The sequence below is a fragment of the Rutidosis leptorrhynchoides genome, chromosome 3 (assembly GCF_046630445.1).
Source record: "Rutidosis leptorrhynchoides isolate AG116_Rl617_1_P2 chromosome 3, CSIRO_AGI_Rlap_v1, whole genome shotgun sequence".
Lineage (NCBI taxonomy): Eukaryota > Viridiplantae > Streptophyta > Magnoliopsida > Asterales > Asteraceae > Rutidosis > Rutidosis leptorrhynchoides.
Genome location: NC_092335.1, coordinates 623,130,225 through 623,149,392, shown reverse-complemented (window position 1 = coordinate 623,149,392; position 19,168 = coordinate 623,130,225). Strand labels below are relative to the sequence as shown.

Here is a 19,168-nt window from a genome sequence, read left to right as displayed (position 1 = left end):
GCATGTTACGTGATACGATTTTTTCCGACATCAAACACCCTAGTCTAATAGTCTAATACGTAGTAGTATTTTACTATAAATAACTTACAAAATTAACAAAAAATAAAATAAAAAATCATGGCATCTAAAGTGGAGATGTCAGCCACGTGCATCTAATACCTGAAATTTGCGCAAACGATTAAACTTGCGGGATCTGATATTTGCGACATATAATATTCCTAAAAGAAAGAGACTCATATTTCCGATTAAACTTTATGCAAGGTACTTAATATTTTTTCTCCCTTCTTTCAGACATATTAAGTTTTGACATCAAACAAATGCTCATATTTTGTAACATGAAACAATTTTTTGCCAAGTTAAACGGGTCATAGTTTGATGTCGCAAAAAATTGTATCACATAAGATGCACGTAAGGTGTTTGATGAAATGTCTGAAAGAAAATATTGATCATGATATGAGGCAGGAGCAAGAGGCACCTTGCGTCCTTGCGTCCCCGGGAAGCAAGGTCACAAGAGGAACCTTGCGTCCTTGCGTCCTCGGGAAGCAAGGTCGCAAGAGGCACCTTGCGTCCACCGAGAAGCAAGGACGCAAACAGGCACCTTGCGCCTTGCGCGGGCAAATTGTCAAAAAAAAAATATTTATGGGTTCTGAGTCAAAAAAGAGAGAAAAAATGGGCATTTTAGTGATAAGGCCAAAGAAATATATGGATCCATGAAAATTTAAATAAGCTATACCAAAAAGCCCAATACTTAAAAATACCTACTAGTTGTTTATTGGATAAGGCCCAATGTAGTGAGTAAGCCCACTTCATGAGAATATCATCAGCCCAGTAACGATCAAACATTCACACCACATCGAAACATCACGTTATAAATTCCCACGTGTAAATGCAACAAGGATAAAGTCTGTCACGTGTCCCTCCAACACCTCATGATCTATACTTAGTATGTTTTTCATAAATCCCAAGTTAAATTAAGAAACAAGAACGGAAAACCTAAAACTACGAATGGCGTCAAAATTGAACCCAACGTTTGCATACACGGTGATTTACGTGAAAGATGTTGCGAAGTCGGTCGAAATTTATAGTAAGGCATTTGGTGCCTCTGTTCGTCGATTAGATGACTCTCACAGGTAAATCAATCAATCAATGTGTAGATTTTGGGCTTATTTTTTTTCACAATTTAATCCCATGTGTGTAAGCCTATTAGTAAGTTAATTGACGGTAGGATGTATTCAAGCTTATTTAAATTTGAGGTGAAAATGATGAATGTTTAGTAACAAATCGTCACACATCGTATTGAGAAAAGAAGTTTTAGTCCCTAACCTTTGAAAGTGGCTAAATAATGTTTTTCACTTGAAGCTAAAATAAATATTGGGCCATTGCTTTAGCTTTGGGGCGTTACATATAGTATGATAGTGAGACCAGTTCTAAGGGTGCTCTCGGCCAGGGACGGAGCTTGAATATCTAAATAGGAGGGGCCGAACTCACCTAGGCATAATATATAATCTTTTACAAAAAAAAAAAAAAAAAAAAAAAAAAAAAAAAAAAAACAAACTTAGTCTGTCTATGTTATTGTAAGTGACGACGGGACACCACTAGTTCGACATATTTTAGTAGAAAATACCCTTTAAACTCTATATGATACCACTAAATTGAACTGTAGGACCCCATATATTTTTCGGATTTATAGTTTTTCTTTTTAATTGTATAAAACACCACTAAATACAACTATTCGGACCACCACTAAATACGACTACTCGAACTCCATATATTTTTCGAATGAAATGGTGTATAATACTAAAAATTTACAAGAGTCATCTTTACTTGAATAGAAGATGCATGTTTGAAAATAAATAAAAATGAAAAATGTACGTAGTAAATAATACAATAATACGTAGTAATAATAGGAGTAATTGATATGAAAGGAAACAAAAATGTCACGGGGATTTCAATTTTAAAATGCAGAGACATACATTCAAATTAGTTAAAGGGCCAATAAAAAATTTTGCAATACATATATCTTATATTTATCAAATTTGCTATTTAGTTCAAAACTTTCTGGGGTGGCCAAGGCCACCCCTGCCTTAAGAAAGCTTCGTCTCTGCTCTCGGTGTCTACCACCTCGCCCACCCAGCTGCCCAGGTGGGGGCCGTTGGCAGCATAGCGCCCACGGCTCCGTCCAGGAAGCCGCCCAGCACCCCGTCTCCCTCTTCGTGCATTCTTGTCATATTTGAGGACGTGAGGACGAGTTTTTTGTTTTTTTTTCGAATTTATTTATTTATTTGAAGAAAATATATGAAGGTTTATGTAATGGGTTGAAGATGTAGATCTATAGAGGTTGCAATGGGTTGAAGATGAAAATAAAGAGTGATATTTACTCTATGGAGGTTGCGATGGGTTGAAGATGAAAATAAAGAGTGATATTTTAATTGTGGGTTCCACAAGGTTTTGTGGCTAAAATTGTTTTGCATACTAGATGAGTTTTACTTTTAACTTTTAATTTAATTTTCTTTTTCATTTTAATTTTTTATTTATTTTTTAATTAGATTTTTATTTTATTGTATCTAATCAAATTAATAATTTTTAAAATTTTTAATTAAATGTAATTTGATAATTAATAATTCTTTTAATATTATTAATAATAAAAGTATTTTTAATTTAGTTAAATAATTAAATGTGAGTCCCATGTGGAAGGAGTGTTACTGTTGAGAGTGTTTAGTCATGAGTTTAGTCCTGTGAAGGAAGTGCTGATGTGGCAGCTAGTTCTGAGAAGAGAGGAACTACTTCATTGGGAGCAATCTAAGACCACTCCCAACGGTACGTACTCAGCCCGCCATCCGGCCATGCCCTCGAGGGCGCCGATGGCATTGTGCCGCCCTGGCCACTTCCTCGATCGCCCTGCAGCTTGTCGCCCTGGAAAATTTCTTCAAAACCACGAGGAGGAGGGCGTAATCGTGGACCTTTTTCAAGTGTATTTGTAATTTTCCAGTGTATTTCCATTTATTTTTTACACTTGCAACCTGCAATTGATTTTTTTTTAAAACAAAAATAGAGGGTTGAAGGAATGGGTTAAAAAGGGGAAGAAGAAGATGAAGTGGGTGGTGTGTTTTTATTTTATTTTATATTTATATTACTTAAATAATTAATATTTATATTTATATAATATATGTGGGACCCCATTATAAAAGGTAGTTGAATATTTCAAGTTTTTATTCCAGATTTTTTTATGTTACTCATTAACATTATTTGATTTATTTATTTTATTTTATTTTTATACTAACGAATTTTAATAAAAAAAAATAATAAAATTTGAGGAAATATGTCATGGTTGGCAATGGTGTGTTATGAGAGTGTTATGGGAGGAAGTGGTGAGAAAGGAGGAGAGAGAAAGCTGATGTGGCGCTGAGGAAGTGCACATGACGGCGTCATGATTGGGAGTGGTCTAATGTTTTCGTTAACATCGTCTAGTTCTTGTTTTTTATTTTAAATTTTCAATAATCGGCGTGGGGCTGAGCCGCCTAGCATGACTAGGTTCCAAACCCCGAAAAAAAAGAGGAATATATTAAAAAAAAGTTTATTTGCAGCGTTGATGAAGATCGTTATCATTGACAAAAGTAGCATATCAAATCGGTACTTGATCCTTAGGCACAGCAAGCCACGGCGTAAAAAGAAGAAAAAAAAACGCTACGGAAAAGGAGAAGCCGTCAAGAAATCTGCAACTCTATCAACGAAGATCGGTCTATTCGATGCAAGACAAATGAAAAAATAGAGCTTATTTTATTTCTTTTATTTAATATTTATTGTTTTCTTCCCGTCCGAGCTTTCGCGATTTCGCCACTTGAACAGGGAGTGTTAGATGATAGGTTAATGGCCCAACCCAATTGTGGGTTTGGGTCCATTAGGGTTTGAATAGTTATTAGGGTTTATGTGTCCTTTATAAATACCGCTTGAATAATGTATAATATGGTACGGGTTTATATTCTCAACAAAAAGTCCCTTGTGGGTTTCGATGTTAGTTTGCCAGAATTTATTTTAAATTGACAGTTTCATTATGGATTTATGTCATGGCTTGTACGAGTCCTCTTCTGTGGGCTTCGATGTTGGTTTTCCCAAAATATGTTTACAGGACCGGTTTTGCTATGTGTTCCAGGTTTGTTGCTTTATGGTTTTGATGTTGGTTTTCCTAAGTCAGTATACAATTGACGGTTTCAAGGTGTCAATATATGTCGTGGCTTGTGAAAAATGCCCGTTGCTGGTTTCCAGCTTTCGACCAGGGTTAATATTGTGGCTTGTCAAACAAGTCCCATGTTGGTTTCGATGTTTATTTGCCAAAATCTGTTTAGAATTGGCGATTTTGATATGGATTGCGCCATGACTTGTTAAAAAGCGTATGTCTGTGAGTTTCAAGTTTTTGATGGTGATTTAGTTGTAAATGTTGGGTTATATATTTAGTAAAAGGTGTATACACATGATGGAAAATCGTGTGTACTTTTAAAATTTAGAAACGCAGCGGAACATGAATATAAACATCTTTTATTAATCATTAAAATAAACATCATTTATTTTATTATAAACTTTCAAGTAAAACATTCACACGATTAACGATCCCAACAAGATCCAATTATACAACTAATAATTGTCAAGTAATAAATTCACAAAGAGGAGTTTAGATATACCTTTAGCGAGCGATGCAAGAACGGTAGAAAGAATTGTTCACGTCTAAGTTGAAACATATAGAGAAAATTGCGCGGTTGGTCCTTGTGGTTTACATGAAATGGGGTGCCTAGTAAAGGTAGTTTTTCAATTACCTAAGGCACAAAAGATTGGAGCCAAGACTGTTGATTGCATATTTATTAGATATGTTGAACACAGTAGTGCTTATTGCTTCCTTTTGTATGAATCCAATATTTCGGATATAGACACGGGTCTGAAAATGGAATCGATAAACGTTTCATTCTTTGAAATTGTATTTCCATACATTACAAATGAACGTAGAAGTTCGTTTACGATAGACAATGAAGGTGTTCAAAATGAGACACCTAATGAGCTAGTTCAAAAGGAACAATTAGATAAAGGAACTTTTTCGGAAGGATCTCAATGGAGAGATGCCATTAAATAATTATTTGTGATAATAAACTGAATTATGATTTTGTCATGATACAAGAGATATGGTATGACATTTCTTGTGAGAAAAGCAATGTAGAATATGTATGATGCGTCTTTTATTCTAATGCTTTTGACATAAAGTCTATGGAGTACTAGACTTGGATTTGTTAATGACGAGCATCTGCAAAGATCAATTAACAATTAATATTTCATTGTGTTGAATATATTTATAGACAAAATCACTTTCATTCAGTAATAAAAGGATTTGGTATATCTTGAAACCAGATTTGTGAACATCATTGATGATATTGAAGATAATTATAAATATAAAGATGTCAATCTTTATTATTCTATTATCTTAACGTTTTGAATTATCTAATCAGTATACAGATTCAAATATAATTTTGAGTGCGAAATTTTTGTTAAGTTTCAAAATTTTACGTCTCTAGGTCAAACCTAGAAAATGACTAAGAATTGCTCAAATGTGCTAAAATATGGATCACAAAAGATATAAATCTTATGTGTAGGCATTTGAATGTTTCATTGATTAGAATCATATTAGATATATATGATTATGATATCAAGTTGCAAGACATGTGGGGGAAGCTTTGAATGATAAGCGGTAACCCTTGTTAGTTGTGTAAAATGAACATAATAGCTTGATAATGTGGGGGTGTCTTGCATTTTTATAGCAAGAACATGATACATGATAATGCGTTCTAATGTATCTAATGAGTTTGTACTAGATCCGACTTAGCATATGCTGTAAGCAAGCTAAGTAGATACAAGATAATCAAAGTACATCTCATTAGAGTTAAGTCAGTAACAGATATCCCGCAGTGATCAAGGGACACTGTGATGCAAACTATATATCTGATACGAATGATTCCAGAGCGACAAGTGGGTATTTATTCACACTTGAAGGTGCGACTATATCGTGGAAATCGTTTAAACAAGCGGTTATTGCTAGATCCACGATGGAATCAGAATTCATCGCTTTAGATAAAGCTGGTGAAGAGGTAGAATGGCTACGTCAATCCGTTAAAGATATACCAGATGGCCTAAGCCGGTGTCGGCTATATGTATACATTGTGATAGCCAATCGGTAATTGGTAGAGCTCATATTACAATGTGTAATGGCATGAATAAATATATGAGACGTAGACATAATAAAGTACGACAACTAATCTCTAAAGGAATTATCACTATTGACTATGTGAAGTCAAAGGATAATGTTGCGGATCCGCTAAAAAAAAGGCTTAAGCAGAGAGTTAGTGTATGAGTCGTGCGTGGGAATGGGACTGAAGCCCATGAAAGGCTAAGTTTATATGAAGGAAAACCTAACTCAGTTGACTGGAGATCCCAAGATCTGAGTTCAATAGGACAACCTACTTGTATGAACTGGCGACGGTCACTGTGGGGGAGTTAATTACTAAACTAGCAACCCCTACACTTTTAAAGGGAGTTTACTAATTAAGAGTAGACTTCCTAGTCCATTCCTAAAAGTGACAAGTAAGAGGATAAGCCTATGACTTTTAATGATTCAACTGAAATAACCATGCGTGGTTAGTCAGTAGCAATTCAGTGGTGAATCACCTATGTGAGAGAGAAGTGGGGTCGCTTCGAAGGGTATTGTTGGGGCACAATACTTGATAAGCTCTCGCAGAACCAGGCTAATGTTCATGACCATAACGAACATAACTATGAGGACGTGACATTGTCAGGGAGAGTCTTGTGTGATACGTATTGTCGCCTACACAAACGGCAGAATGAGTTCAAAGACATCGTCGTCTACTCCGAGCCAGTAGACTAAGTGCGTATTCACAAGCGGAAGTTCAAAGGGTAACACCTACTTATCGTATGCAAGATTCAACCGCTGAAACTTAATCGGAATATTGTTGTTTCTGAGATCGATCTCCATTCATGTGGGGGATTGTTGGAAAAGTAGTGTTGAAAATTGTGTTTTCACCAATATTTGGACACCATTTAATATATGAGAGAGTGATATATATTAATGACTAGTTAGTGGGTTTTGTAGTCTCTAACGAGGGCTTTAAAACGAGCCAAAGTGTGTCCAAAACGGATCAATGGTGAATGAGATATCGAGTCTCAAAGTTGTTAGTTTGGTGCAAAATTAAGAGGAATGAAAAGAAGTGGAAGTTGTCCCACATCGGTGATGGGAACAAACTTAAGGCCTTGGCTTCCACTATAAATAAAGCCTTTAGGCTTTGTAGAAAGACACCAAAAACAAGAGAGCAAAAACACTATTAGTTTTCCTTCTCAGCCGCAACGAGGTCTCCCCATTCCGGTTTCCTTTCAGGCAAGTGGTCAAGTCCGGCAGTACGCTGCTTCGAGCCGGTGTACCCTGGGAACAGACGTTGAATCTGTTTAAGGGAATTGTGTCAAACACAAGCCCGGTTCAACCCTTCAAATCGGATAGATCGTCAAATCGGTTAGATCGTTCTATCTTTTTCCGTTCTTATTATGATTATTTATTATATATATTGTCTATGTGATTATTATGTTTGTGATAATATGTATAATTATTTCAGTTTCGTATATATTTTTCTTACATTAAATACCCCTAGAAAATTTGAGATGTTGCAGGCATCTCTCAAGGAACATTCTATGCAACTTACCCGGATATATAACTTCCTTTTAGGGAATAATTAGAAAGAAAAGTGCTTATATTATTCCTTAACTTGAAAGTCTACCCATGCACTGATACATCAACAAGCATCAACCTTAAGTAAGGTAGTAAATATAACTAAGGAGTGTGTTGAAATCTTTCTAGAGCTATTAGCTTCTAAATATGAAGGAAGGTTTTCATTCATTAATCAGCACTTTATATATTATATTAAATCACTTGAACTTCAAATATGTTATTCATTAAAAGGAGCATGCCAAGCTTATACAAAGGATGAATATACAATTACATATGTTATTCATTAAAAGGAGCATGCCATATCTTACAAAATATACCACTATGATCAAGAGAATAAAAACATTCCAATTGGATACTACATGCATGAACCTTAAGTGCAGCAGACGGTATATTGTGCATGTAATACCAGTAAAGGTCTAGTCTAATCTAATCTTATCATAAGACCACTCCCAACGGTACGTACTCAGCCCGCCATCCGGCCATGCCCTCGAGGGCGTCGATGGCATTGTGCCGCCCTGGCCACTTCCTCGATCGCCCTGCAGCTTGTCGCCCTGGAAAATTTCTTCAAAACCACGAGGAGGAGGGCGTAATCTTGGACCTTTTTCAAGTGTATTTGTAATTTTCCAGTGTATTTCCATTTATTTTTTACACTTGCAACCTGCAATTGATTTTTTTTTAAAACAAAAATGGAGGGTTGAAGGAATGGGTTAAAAAGGGGAAGAAGAAGATGAAGTGGGTGGTGTGTTTTTATTTTATTTTATATTTATATTACTTAAATAATTAATATTTATATTTATATAATATATGTGGGACCCCATTATAAAAGGTAGTTGAATATTTCAAGTTTTTATTCCAGATTTTTTTATGTTACTCATTAACATTATTTGATTTATTTATTTTATTTTATTTTTATACTAACGAATTTTAATAAAAAAAAATAATAAAATTTGAGGAAATATGTCATGGTTGGCAATGGTGTGTTATGAGAGTGTTATGGGAGGAAGTGGTGAGAAAGGAGGAGAGAGAAAGCTGATGTGGCGCTGAGGAAGTGCACATGACGGCGTCATGATTGGGAGTGGTCTAATGGGGCTTCACTTTTTTCTGTCACTTATGTGGCACTGTGGCTCAAATTGATGTTGAGCGTCACTTTTGACGGAATAGGGGCGTCAACTGTGGAACTGACGGAAATGAATTGCTATTTTTTGGACCAATCAGATTTCACTTAATTATTTTATAAATTATAAATTTATTTGTTTTATCCTCAACTTCCAGTCACATTTTACCATATCACCACTACAAATCTAACACTTAAATACTTAAAAAAAAATGACGTCTCATTATTTACATTCACACATTCACTCAATGACCTTGTCTCATCACATAAAAAGTGTACTCATTGCCTTTGCCTTTGATATCACAGGTCTCATAGCCTTTCAGGTGTAAGAAATGCAAATATTATTATTATTACTATTATTGCCGTCGTCGTCATTTGCTGTTGCACCGGCACCCACGGGCGGATTTTCTATGGGGCAATCGGGGTCACCAGCCCCCGACGATCCAAATCTTTTTACCGAAATTTTTTTAATGCATACTCGATAAAAATGGTGAAAAGCTAGGTTATAGATCATGTAAAAGACAGTTTAACGGAGATGCTCGGTAGCTTAGATGGTAACACCTTACTTCTTTTAATTGGAAGGTCGCAGGTTCGATACCTATATGGGTTATTGTGTTTTTTGTTTAATAACTATATACATATGTGACTTTAGTATCTAAATAGAAAAAATTCGACCCCGCATTGTTACAGTTGTATTTGGATATACGTTGTTTGGTACCACCATATATATAAATGGTCTGCGCATTGCGGTTGAAGATTTTAACGTCTTTTATGAAATTAATATTGAGCGAAAATTTGAGGGATAAAAAATGAGGGAAAGAAGGGGGCAGAAGGACTCGAACTACGATTTTTTATTTTACAAACTCATGAACTTGTTTTAGCCATGTACTTATATAATTAGTTTGGTTTGTTATATATATATATATATATATATATATATATATATATATATATATATATATATATATATATATATATACACCATATATACTAATAGCCACAAAGTTTTTGGTCGTTTAGGGTCTTCTGTGTCTATAGGAAGTGTGTCATTTTTGAGAAGGAAGTAATGGGTCAAATGCCTCAAACTTGAAGGGTAACAATTGTTAAATTTCAGGGTTAAATATGTTAAATGATATATCTTTTTTCGCCCCGAGTTAGAGTTAAATTTATTCGTCATAACCGTTCAACTTAAAATAATTTTACGAACAAAATGCAATTACCTATATTCGAAACGGAGTTTTTTTTTTCAAAAAAAAAAAATTCTTTTAATATATATATATATATATATATATATATATATATATATATATATATATATATATATATATATATATATATATATATTAAAAGAATTTTTTTTTTTGAAAAAAAAAACTACGTTTCGAATATAGTTAATTGCATTTTGTTCGTAAAATTATTTCAAGTTGAACGGTTATGACGAATAAATTTAACTCTAACTCGGGGCGAAAAAAGATATATCATTTAACATATTTAACCCTGAAATTTAACAATTGTTACCGTTCAAGTTTGAGGCATTTGACCCATTACTTCCTTCTCAAAAATGACACACTTCCTATAGACACAGAAGACCCTAAACGACCAAAAACTTTGTGGCTATTAGTATATACGGTAATGGTAATGGTAATGGTAATGGTAATGATGATACTTGAATTATTAAACTGAGTTTAAAGAAACCATGTACTTCAAAAGGCATTTATTTACTCCGTATAACATTAATTGGCTTTTTTTTACTACTACTAAAATTTGTGTTGAATGTCTAAACTTAACACAATTAATGCTACTTTTTAAGAGAAATGGGATAATTTTTATATTGAAAATTTTATATACGTGTAAATTAATTACAAACTATGAATATTCTATTACTTTTTCTATGAATATTCTATTACTTTTTGCTATATTAACATAACAAAATTATTGTTGATTTATAAGGTTCTATCAAAATTGTTATGAATCACTTTACTTTTTACGTAGTATTTTTGATATAAAAAAAAAGATGTTTGCCCTCACTAATTTAATTTTCTGGATCAGCCACTGTTGGCACCCCTCCTAAAAATGTCATATGTTAGATTTATCACGCAAGGGTATTTTTGTCATCCTTAGTTGTGAAACTTGTACTATATATGTATATATATAATATGGAGTATTTTTTTTTTTTTGAAAGGCAATATAATTAAAACTCAAAGGAATTTACAAAGCTGAGGGCCTACAACAAAAACGAGCAGTAGCTCCTCAGAATCACGAAATGCTTAAGGCACAATACACGGAAACATACTAATCTATAGGATGCTAAGATAGTAACCTATCTAGATTAATACATTATGCAATAACAAGATCGACTGGAGAATGAAGCCATCTATGCCAATCCAAGGTCTTTGATTTGCACCTTTTCGCGATCCAATCATAGCTTGTAACTTGTATCTCGTTTAGGGCTCCCGGAGTATTCCAACATTTGTTCTTGAAAACCTTTTGATTACGGTTTTTCCAAATAAGGTACCCGCTCACCCATCTAACCGCTTGCCAAATCCTCGCACCCAATTCTGTCATGGATCCCGAAGATCCCTCACCAAATATCTCGGCCACACTAAGATTGAATGAGGCATTTAAACCCCACCATTCGAAAACCTTGGACCAAATGTCGAAAGCTTGTTTACAAAAGAGAAGTATATGATCCACCGACTCGATATCGTCGTCACAAATAGGGCATCTAGTGGAGTTGAGGTCGATACCCCTTTTATCGAGCTCGGGCAAAACGGCTAATCTTTTCCTTCTAGCTCTCCAAATGAAAACTTCAACCTTCTTTGGGCCTAAATTATTCTTCAAAGTTTCAATACGGTTGGAACCTGCAACAATGATCTTAGAGTTGATAGTTTCGGTCATGACATTGGTTTCGTACACGCCTCTACTACTCAAAGACCATCGCCACGAATCGCAACAATCAGGAGAGAGTTGGATAGCACTAATTACCTCGCACAACTCCATCAATTCATCAAGGGATCTGCCAGTTGGGGGTCTGAATCAGCACCACGAACCGTACATATTGACCCGTTCCAGCTCAATCTATCACATACCCGGACATGTGGAGTGGACTCTAAGTGAAATAACCTGCAGAATCTGTCTTTTAAAGGCCCCCCTGGCAGCCAATTATCGAGCCAAAATAATGTTTCACTACCCGAACCAAGTGTACGGCATAAAGAGTCTCTAAATGGAATATCAAGCTCTTCGATAATGTTCCCTGCTTTTAATAACATTGCACCAACAAGTATTGTTAAAGGATAAATGATTAACCCCACCCGAATCAAGACCACCCGAAGACCCGTAAATACTTTGGATGACTCTCACCCACAAGGAAGTGGTTTCGGATTTAAACCTCCACCACCACTTGCCGATAAGCCCACCCGAGTATATAATTAATGGTTGCACATGTATACGCATTCACACCCTAAACCAACATCTAAATTTGTATTTTCGATTGTGATGGTTATGTTTTAGATGGGGAGAACTAGGAAGTGGACAAACAACAATAGCATTTACGCCGTTGCATCAACATGAGACCGATGATTTAACGGGCGAGGTTCATGAGTTGCGATCTAAAAGTCGAAGGAATCAACTCGAGGTTTGCTTTGCTTATGAGGATGTTGATGATGCTTACAAGGTGTTATTTCTATAACTTTGTCGTCTTATCTTGATTTGGTACTATTATTTTTATTAAACAAAATAATGGGCATAAAATGATGGTTACTGTTAATACTTTTTTTTTTTTAACGGCCGGTTAGTTGGTTAGACGCACGCACCCGCGAAAGAAGAAACCCACTCTCGAATCCCCGAAGGGGGGTTGATTTTATCTGAGGTCCCACCCACCCAGAAGGTGGAATGGTGACTCAGCATTTGTGGGAAAACCTCCCCCCCATGGATTCGAACCTGCACCACCTGGAGTGAATACAGGCCTGCACACATGGAATGGCCACCCAGGAGTTGCTGTTAATACTATTTCATGCATTTTGAGGAAATCTAACATACCTCATGCTGTCAAATTCAGAAGTAGTTGCACTATTTAGTATTACTCCCGTTTATTGTTGCACTTGTATGTGGGAGTTAAATATACATTAGACATGTGTACATTATATTTCATTCACAGAATCACACCTTTAGGACTTACTTGACGTTATTATTAATTTGTTGCAATTTAGTTGTCAAAAACTTATAATCATCATTCACATTAATATCATTTGTACATTGTACTTCATAAACAGAACGCGGTGGAGAACGGGGCAGAAAGAGTGCGCGAACCTGAGGAAAAGGAGTGGGGCCAAAAAGTAGGTTATGTTCGTGATATCGACGGAATTGTGGTGAGGATGGTAAGCTACGTTAAGCAGTAAAGTAAATACTAATCAATATATACCCTCTTGAGGTGGGAATCAAATGTTTGTGGTATCGTGAAAATTGGTATTATGTTTAGAAGTAGGTCGTGGACCTTGTTTGTGTGTTACTAAGGTTGTTAACTTTTTATTCCATTAAGTCACACAAAGGATGCGTTTGTTTACTTCTTAATGGAATGGTTCAGCACTAAATGTTGAAACATTCAACATTTAGTGTGTTTGTTTTTGACCTCTGAATGACATATGGTATTGAATGGTTCATTATTCGGTGATGAATTATTCAGATTTGAAACAATCTCTATAAATTTTATGTAGTGTTATTTTTAGATTACATCCAGAACACTTATCAAATAAGTATATTGAAGTTTTCGTTTACATTAAACGATAATAATAACAACTTATTGTTATTCAAAACCTCTGAATCATTCAGATTATAAACCATTTAGTCAGAGACGGAGCTTGAACTATTAACTTGGAGGGGCCAAAATCATTTTAGATTGTATTTAAGTGAGCATTATCACTTCACAATTGATAATAAACCATCTCCGAGAGCTGCATAACCAATTTTTTACTGAATTTTTTTTGCAAAGTTAATTTGTAAAATGTTTTTTACCTGATTGTAAAGTTGTGTTTTTCAAATGTATTTAAAGAACCTCACCTTAATGTGAGCAAAAATTTTAGTACACAAAATGTATCAAACATGCACTAATATAGTTTAAAAAATCATAAGAGTTCTGGAATTATTAGATTTATGTGAAATGGGTTTCAAGTTCTTTCGAACACTAAGAAGTTTTAGAAAAGATCTCTTACTGAAAATATTTAATGTCAAAGAAACAAGTCATGCAACATAATATAATTATAATTAGTGGGGGCTAAATAATTTAGTAGTAATATGTAGCGCTATTGCTCATTTTGTAATATATACGAAGTAATCCATATCTCTTGGTCAAATTTTTGGGGTGGCCTCAACCCCCTCTAGTCCCTTCTATCCTCCGTCCTTGCATTCAGTGCTCAATCATTCAGATTTATCAAACGCATAACTTAATAACAATTACAATACAATACACAACTTTGCGTTATAGCTAGTTACTACAATTTTAATGTAAGACATCAAAAAACGTTTACTAATGAAGATTAACAAACAAGACCGGCAGTCATTCTTGCTTCCTCATTTAACAACATTGGGGTTACAAGTGTTTGCTTTACAAATCAATCATTTTTCATACTATTTTTATTTTGTTTAAAATGATCAAAAGAAAACATTTCGACAAGGCCCATAAGATATAATATTATGATATGCACAAGAAACCAAAGTCACCAAACACATCAAGACGCCTATATATACAACCTATTTGTATGCATCTACATCCCACCACAACACAAACAACCATCACCATGTCTTCATCTTACTCACTCTCAATCCTACTCATCCTCCTCCCTTTTTCCCATGCCTCCATGATCCTAACCGTTGTAAACCACTGCCCGTATCCTATCTGGCCAGCAATCCAACCCAATACGGGCCACCCCGCCCTCGAACGAGGCGGGTTCTTTCTCAACACCAACACCCACCGCTCCTTCCCAGCCCCAACCAAACATTGGTCGGGCCGCATTTGGGCCCGCACCGGTTGCACCCACACCAACAACAAGTTCTCCTGCATTACAGGCGACTGCGGTGGCAAGTTAGAATGCAACGGTCTCGGTGGGGCCACCCCCACAACTTTAGCTCAGTTGAGTCTCCACCACACCCCAACCGACCAAACCTCGTACGGCGTTAGTCTTGTCGACGGGTTTAATGTTCCCATGACGGTCACGCCACACGAGGGAAAAGGCACATGCCCGGTTGTTGGATGTAAGGCGGATCTTCTTGCCACGTGTCCGTGGTCCCTACAGAAACACGCAGAGGATGGGCGCGTGGTCGCGTGTAAGAGTGGGTGTGACGCGTTTAATACTGATGAGTTTTGTTGTAGGGGACATTTTAATAATGTGAATACTTGTAAGGGTTCGAAATGGTCAGATTTTTTTAAGAGTGCGTGTCCAGCGACGTTTGCTTTTGCTCATGATAATCCGTCTCTAATGCACGAGTGTTCGTCACCGAAGGAAGTTAAAGTTATTTTCTGTCATCCGTAGGTTTAATTAGTGATAATTATGGTTATTATGATAAGGATTTGAAATAATAAAGTACGTAGTAGTTTGATTATTATCTAGGGTTAATTTTATACAGTATGTTTAAGTGATTTTATTTTATTTACTACTAGTTGTTGGGGTTTGTGTAATGTATTTGGAATTGTGATATTAATGGAATCTAATTAGTTTGTCGTCATTTACATTTTCAAAAATTAATAATATAAATAAATGGATCTAAGATTTAATAATGTACAACATGGATCCAATCTAATCCTAATAAATATACGAGATATCAAACAAGCAGGATAAAAACCGGATCAAACTAAACTAAGATCAACCACAACCATGATATTGTTATTCTCTGTCATATTAGCGCCATATCATGTTTCTTTCTCCATTTACTCGCAACTTCCTCTCATGACATTCTCATAACACTCCACTACTAACCATGATATACATCATTCTTATTAGATACCTCAAAAAATTAATTAAAAAAATTAAGGTACAAGAGTTAAAGCAAAAAATACAAATCAAACAAACACAGTCTCTCTCGGTAGATTATGCGTGAAAAAGAAAAGTTGGAGGGCGGATGAGGGCAGTGAGGGCATGGGAATGCCAACGGTAAAAATTAAGGTACAAGAGTTAAAGCAAAAAATACAAATCAAACAAACACAGTCTCTCTCGGTAGATTATGCGTGAAAAAGAAAAGTTGGAGGGCGGATGAGGGCAGTGAGAGCATGAGAATGCCAACAGTGCCCTCAAGAGCAAGGTGAGAGCACATCTCGAAAGCGTACCGTTGAGAGTGGCCTAACAAGACTAACTAAATAACCATCAAAGCTATAAAGACAAGAACCCAACATACAGGCAAGACTAAACTATTACTGATGAACACTATCAGTGTTCGGGAGAACTCCAAATAATCTACCATCAATCACAAGCATTAGTTTGTCGTCCTATCTTTCTATTTTAATATTGTATTTAATTAATTTAATATATATTAATGATGATATTATTTATATTAATGTGTAAGTGATGATTAATATTAAAATTAGTTTAGTAAGAATATCTTAGTTAACTGTACTGTAATTGTTGTCGTATATCAATTCAAAAGATTATTTAAAATAGTACTACGTAATTATATAATAAGGAGTATTTAACTAAAAGTTTAAACAATGTTGTATCAGAGCCTTTGCTTGTGCTCCATTGTGATTAAAACTGGTAGGTGCTAGTCTGATACATATTTTCAAAGATAAATTTAAGAAGAAATTAGACGGCTCCCAACGTTGCTGTCCACCAACCCGCCCAGGCCACCGCCCTGAAGGACGCCGTTGGCAGTAAACCGCCCAGGACACCGCCCACCCCATCGTGTTCCACTTCGTGCTTTTTCGTCATTTTTGTGGACGGAAGATTTGAAGGGAAATAGACTCCAACGGTCAAATTTTTGTCCGTTGGATATATATATATATATATATATATATATATATATATATATATATATATATATATATATATATATATATATATATATATTCTTTTTTAAACTCTATATTTACACACATATTTCATACAATTTCATACACACACATCTCATTCAAATACATTTCATACTAAACATCAAATCTATCTCAAATTATCAATCACTTTATATATTAATATGAATCCAAATAACCCAAATTCCGATCCGGATATAAATTTGATATTAACGATCTTGAATACCACAAATAATCGAGCTCTTGAAGATATCACAAGACTTGATCATTTAGATAAGTTAAACGACGATGAAGAAGTTGAACCCATTCCAAGGGCACCGAGAAGATATTTATATAGAGATCGTGAAGGCCGTGTAAAAGCTTTATGGAATGATTATTTTTCCGACAATTGTACGTTTCCCGACGATTATTTTCGTAGACGTTATCGAATGCGCAAACCTTTGTTTCTTCGTATATGTCAAGGTATAATGAATTTTTCCCAAACTCCGATTCCTGAGTATTTTACTTATTTTCATCAAAGACGTGATGCTTGTGGGCTACTTGGTTTTAATATTGTTCAAAAAGTAACATCAGCCATACGTCAACTAGCGTATGCTGCGACGACCGATCTTTTTGACGAGTATTTGCATATGGGTGAACAAACCGCATATGATTGTTTAAATAAATTTTGCAAATGTATTTTTCACTTGTACGCAACAGAATATTTGAGAAAACCAACTGCACAAGATGTGCAACGTTTGACCACTAAACATGCTCAAATACATGGATTTCCGGGGATGTTAGGAAGCATCGATTGTATACATTGGAGATGGAGAAATTGTCCGGCACGTTGGAAGGGTCATTATACACGAGGTGACCATGGTTATCCGTCAATTATGCTTGAAGCGGTAGTGTCTTATGATGGATGATTTTGGCACGCTTTTTTTGGTACTGCGGGATCAAATAATGATATCAATGTACTTAATCAATCTGATTTGTTTAACGACTTATTAGCCGGCGAGGCTCCACCGTGCACGTTTACGGTGAATGGGTGTACGTTTGATAAGGGTTATTATTTAGCGGATGGAATTTACCCGGAATGGTCCACACTAGTTAAGTCGTTCAGAAATCCGATTGATCCAAAACAATCAAAGTTCAAAAGGTATCAAGAATCTGCAAGAAAAGATATTGAACGAGCATTTGGAATACTACAAGGTCGATGGACGATTGTTCAGCATCCGGCAAGACCATATTATATCCGAAAAATTAGAAGGATTATGTTAACATGTGTGATATTAAACAATATGATAACCGAGGACAACGGCCGTGCATTTTGTGGACTTGAAGAGAATTATCGTCCGATTCGACGTGCACGAGGAACATTCCAAGAAAGGGTGGACGCGTATATCCGGGCGGACGCTGAATTAAGAGATGTGGGCATTCATCGACTACTACGAGATATGCTAGTAGAACACGTTTATAATCTTCCACCTAATTATCGAATTCGACCAGATCCAACAAGATATCCAAACAATCAAGATGATGCGGGACCTTCACACGTTAACGATGACGAAGACGAAGACGAAGAAGAATAATTATTAAGTGTTTATGTAATTTTATTTTAATTCTATGTTTTAATTTTAATTATTTGTAATGTTTTTTTTATTTATCAATGAAATTTTAGTTTTATGTTATTAAATATTTATTATTTATAATATATATAACTAAATTAATATTATTTTGGAAAAAATAAAAAAATTAAAAATTAAAAAAAAAAAAGGAAGGAAGGAGTGTCATGGTTGGGAGTGTTTAATCCTGGGTTTAGTCCTGAGAAGGAAATGGAAAAAAAGTGCTGATGTGGCGCTGAGGACTAAGCTGGAGACATATCTCCATTGGGAGCACTCTTATTATGAAAGAAAAATTATGTATGAATCTAATATAATAGCTTATGGACTCTTAAAAATACAGAGTTGATGAAAAGCTTTAAATTATAAGATTATTATAGATATTTTTTTAAAATATATAGTTTTTTTTTGGAAAATAAATTTTAAGTAATTAACTTTAAAAATCATGCTATTTGAAAAAATGTTGAAATCATTGGTTTAAAATTAATTAAAACCAGCTTAAGGCCCGCGACTTCGCGGGGCTTTTTTGTGAATGAAAAGGCAATAAATAAATTCAAATAATAGGATTTGATAGTGGACTAATACGGTTAATTACAAAAATAATGAAATAATATAATAATGATTCCGTCATGTTGAAAAAAATATAAAAAACATTTGAAACATAAAAT

The 19,168-nt window shown here is 35.1% G+C and overlaps 3 protein-coding genes across 3 annotated transcripts; all 3 read left to right on the top strand.

The window, feature by feature from the left end:
• Positions 1-998: 998 nt before the first annotated feature.
• On the top strand, positions 999-13,409 carry LOC139898957 (uncharacterized). The gene is made up of 3 exons (XM_071881762.1): positions 999-1,130; positions 12,396-12,558; positions 13,157-13,409. Exons 1-3 carry the CDS (start codon positions 1,006-1,008, stop codon positions 13,280-13,282), a joined length of 414 nt encoding a protein of 137 aa, XP_071737863.1. The 5' UTR covers positions 999-1,005; the 3' UTR covers positions 13,283-13,409.
• A 1,259-nt stretch (positions 13,410-14,668) lies between these two features.
• On the top strand, positions 14,669-15,409 carry LOC139902302 (osmotin-like protein). The gene has a single exon (XM_071884942.1). It carries the CDS (start codon positions 14,678-14,680, stop codon positions 15,407-15,409), a length of 732 nt encoding a protein of 243 aa, XP_071741043.1. The 5' UTR covers positions 14,669-14,677.
• A 1,651-nt stretch (positions 15,410-17,060) lies between these two features.
• LOC139902301 (uncharacterized) lies at positions 17,061-18,470 on the top strand. The gene is made up of 2 exons (XM_071884941.1): positions 17,061-17,757; positions 17,890-18,470. The coding sequence occupies exons 1-2, from the start codon at positions 17,061-17,063 to the stop codon at positions 18,468-18,470; spliced, it is 1,278 nt and encodes a 425-aa protein (XP_071741042.1).
• Positions 18,471-19,168: the final 698 nt, after the last annotated feature.